This window comes from Halyomorpha halys, unplaced genomic scaffold, assembly GCF_000696795.3.
Source record: "Halyomorpha halys isolate HHAL.00 unplaced genomic scaffold, Hhal_1.1 Scaffold1071.1, whole genome shotgun sequence".
Taxonomy (NCBI): domain Eukaryota; kingdom Metazoa; phylum Arthropoda; class Insecta; order Hemiptera; family Pentatomidae; genus Halyomorpha; species Halyomorpha halys.
The window spans coordinates 141,383-145,790 of NW_027115834.1; the positions used below are offsets into that span (position 1 = coordinate 141,383).

Genomic DNA, 4,408 nt, shown 5'->3' on the forward strand with positions numbered 1-4,408 from the left:
GTACTGCCCGGGTCCTACCTCATCATGAGTACTGCCCGGGTCCTACCTCATCATGTGTACTGCCCGGTTCCTACCTCATCATGTGTACTGCCCGGGTCCTACCTCATCATGTGTACTGCCCGGGTCCCACCTCATCATGGGTACTGCCCGGGTCCCACCTCATCATGGGTACTGCCCGGGTCTCACCTCATCAAGAATACTGCCCGGGTTCCACCTCATCATGTGTACTGCCCGGGTCCTACCTCATCATGTGTACTGCCCGGGTCCCACCTCGTCATGTGTACTGCCCGGGTCTCACCTCATCATGAGTACTGGCCGGGTCCCACCTCATCATGTGTACTGCCCGGGTCCCACCTCATCATGTGTACTGCCCAGGTCCCACCTCATCATTTGTACTGCCCGGGTCCTACCTCATCATGAGTACTGCCCGGGTCCTACCTCATCATGTGTACTGCCCGGGTCCTACCTCATCATGGGTACTGCCCGGGTCCCACCTCATCATGTATAAGGCCCGGGTCCCACCTCATCATGTCGCTCTGTCCTCCTTCACAAGATTAATTTAAATTCAAATGTTTTCCATCTGTACAGCAAAATGCCTACAATTATTTTTATTCAGTAGCTAATAAATTTTTCTTCCTCGCTTCCTGTTTTAGGAAAGATCCGGATAAGTTTTAAATAAATCATCCAAATACAGGCTGTTCCAGTCCCCACTGAAAGTAAAATTCAAAGTCTTCAGAAAATAAAAATGAAAAAAAAAAAACACAAAAATTATTTACTTAAAAACACAAAATACTTTATGTTTAATGTAATAATTATATTATTTTTGCCCGTGTTTGCTCAGGAGGGCATCCATTTTCCTACAGTTTTCATATTAAATAATCAATATAATTTTTATGAGATTTATTAAGGAATCGAAATAAATTTACCTATTGAAAATTCATTAGAAATGGTTTAACGTTTTGCCATTATCAAATTATTCAATAAGTTTATTTTTTCATCTTCTTTAGAGCGTCTATTTATCGGCAACGTTTTTGTACCGATTTATAAAGTATTTATTGATTGATTTTCAAGTTGGAACATTTATTATTACGTTCAGTTACGTTTATACCATATTTTACCAAAACTGAAATCTCACATTTAAGGTAGATCTGTGCCTGGGACGGTTCTACACACTTTTCGCTAAAATTGATAAGCTTCTTTATACACTGTTTCCAAAACAATTTAAAATCATTACAATGATTTACAATTAAGAATATTTAATAGCATATAGATCTTATCCTCATTAAATTAAATTTTGTATTTTCAAAAAAGCTTCATTTCAAGCATCTTCAATTTTGTTTATTTGAAATTATTATTCATCACTCAGTTTCATAGTTAACCAAAGGAGAAAATAAATGTTTTTGTTTATTCAATTGTTTGATACATATGAAATATGTAATAAGGGGAGGGATTGCCATCCTGATAAAAAAAATCACCTTGGTGCTTTAAAAGATGGAAGGTTTAATTAATCTCAATGTAGAGTGGAAGGTGACGGTGGGTATCACATTCTTTCGAGGATGTTTGATTCTGCACATTTGTCTACAAATCCATTTTTCTTAAGAACATTTATTTTTTAATGGGCATGTTAATGACTTTAATATTCAAGATGCGTTCACAAATTTTCATTAACATTTTTTTCAGCAAACCAAAATTCTTCAATATATGATCCTTGGGCATAAACACACCACTGCCAGTTTTTTTTTCTATATTTCATAAGCTCCCTGGTACATTGAGCGAGGAAGACTTTTAAGGGAACTCGTCGCTGCTGCCTGGATAGCTGGAATCCTTTCAAATCGTTTCTCTTTTAAGGTCTCTCATCATTCGGGGAAACACTAAGTTGCAAGGAGCTAGGTCAGGGCAGTGTTGGCACCCTTAAACTTGGCCAAAACTTCATCGGGGGGCGAGTGTCGTAAGAGAGGGCGCATTTGTATGGTATAGAACCCAATTGTCCATGACCTCCGGTCGTACGTGCTGGATTCGATACTTCAAACGGTGAAGCACTCCAACGTAAAGCTGACCCGTGCTAAACTAGATGTAAAGCTAGTCTGCCAGGCAGGAGTAATATCTTCGTTGAGGCTCGCAAGCTCTGCTTCGGTGAGGCTTCCCTTATAAGCCTTCCGCTCGAAGAGTTCAAGGGAGCTTAGGATTAATGGGAAAAAGGCTGGCAGTGGTGTGTTGATGCCCAAGTGTTATGTTTCAAAAATTTTCGTTCGCTATACAAAGATGTTTAATGAATTTTGGATCATAAAACCAGTTTTAAATCTGTGAACGCGCCTTGTTTTTGAGATAATGAAGTTCCAAGCATGCAGGAAGTTTGTGCCCGTCTAATAGGACCCGTACTAACGATCACCATGGAAACTTTTTACGTCCTACAGATTGGCGAGTTTAAATTATAAGTTGGAAATATTCATGAACTAGTTTGAAAAAACTTATTCATTTTTATCATTAAAATTTTCTGACTAACATAATTATTATTTTACGTGGCAAGTTTTCAATAAAGTATTGCAACTATTTCTATTTTTAAATATCTACTAATTACATGGTAAGATAAACGGATTTTTTCTATGTTTTAGCATTTTTCATTTCTCAATTAATCAACACCTGTTATTTTATATTTCTTCTTTTGAACAATAACCAAAATTAGAATGACTGTGTTGATGAAACTGCATTCGACCTTTATATCTTTATTCATTTTTACATTTTATAGCTTACAGTGTATACAACACAATCAAATTATGTTGGAGCCCTTCTCCTGAGAAATGACCTAAAAAGTTAGGGAAGTCTTCATCAACGCAGTAAACTGTTGAAAAATTAGGGGACAACTAATTTGTCTTCTTCTCGAGCTTTTAAACCATTAAAAAAAAAAAAAGTATCTTTAAACTATTCACTTTTTTTCAAATCTTTTATCTAGACTCCTATTTAAACAGAGTTTTCAAAAGCGTTTTTACACTGAATTTTCACTTTTAAATACTTTCTCATATCGCCGGCGCCACGGCAAAACCTCCTCTCATATTTTCCATAGTTCAGAAATAATGGGTATATTTTTTTCAGATGACAATGACGGGGGCCTCAACGCAGAATGTAGCCTGAAATTGTTGCAGAAAAAAGTCAGAGAAGTATTTGGAAAGGAAGATGGACTTTTGTCTATGTTTAAAAAAAAAGTGGCTTTGATCAAGTGAATTGATCTGGTGGTGACAAATGGCTCCTTACAAACTACTCATATTAAAGTCTTTTATCTACGTTTAGGTGTCTGCCATCCATTTCATTAGCTTATCACCTTATCAAATGCTTTCAATTAATAAATTTATAAATTTGAAATATTAGGTAATTAAAAAAAAAATTGATTCCTGGGTCCATCATAATTGATTCATGCATAAAATTAATATAAAAAAATAATAAGTACAATTAAGGTAAAATATATTGTTATCCATCCATAAAATTATTTCAGTCTAAAATTATTTATACCCTCATTCATTGAGTTAAACCTGGCAGTCAGAGGATGTTTTGGAGAAAACGATTTAAGATAAGGAGTTTAATAATTTCTACATTTACTCAATGTTTAAATTTGTTCAAGTAATTTTATAAATTTTGTTAATTCTATTATTTAATTTAAAAAAGTAGTTATTGCATTTTCTCTTAACAACGTTTTTCTAAATGAAATTATTTTCTAACGCGAAAATTTTAAAATTTTAACTTATCTTTCATTCGCTAACAAAATGATTTGAGCTCTATTTCAATTCATTTGCATTATTTAGATGGAACTTATACATAGTTTATTCAGTTATAGATAGCACTGCCCGAATTTTATACTAGAATTATTGCAAAGAATCATCCACTGATTTCAATTACTCTGTAGTATCTGGGACCGGGCTACACGGTAAGTAATGAGTAGTTATTCCTCTTTTACCAAGCAGTAATGTATTAATCTATTTTCGATGACACTAAGTAAAGCAACTGGAATGACTATATATACTGCATTTTAAACCTAAATAGTACTGATATAAAAGAAAGAAAATTATTCATTTCAATTACACTCCATTTTTAACAATTTTAAAACAAACAAGTTTTTGAGATACAGTGATGTGAAAATTCCGAAAATAAATCTTTTGAAGATACTGCTTTATTCAAAGCAGGACCGAATAACGGCAATACTAGACCGATTAAATTATATTTGTAAAAAAATGAATAATTACGATATAAATAAGGGTTATTTTAGCGAGATAAATACTATTTCAGGTCCTAATTTTTTTCTCATTAATGAATATATATACATTTGTCTCAGTTTTAGGTAGGTGAAATTAAAAACTCTTTTGAAAATAAAGTTTTATCTATAAATGTACGTGTTTTTTTTTTCTTGTCGCTATTTGTA

General features: G+C 34.1%; 1 protein-coding gene across 1 annotated transcript in view; it reads left to right on the forward strand.

The window, feature by feature from the left end:
* The window catches only part of LOC106688188 (uncharacterized), an 11,200-nt gene extending 7,668 nt beyond the window's left edge, over nt 1-3,532 (forward strand). Inside the window, exon 2 of the mRNA XM_014432534.3 lies at nt 3,091-3,532. Coding sequence (XP_014288020.1) covers nt 3,091-3,218 — 128 coding nt within the window. The 3' untranslated portion in view covers nt 3,219-3,532. The remainder of the gene's footprint in view (nt 1-3,090) is intronic.
* The last annotated feature ends 876 nt before the right edge of the window (nt 3,533-4,408 follow it).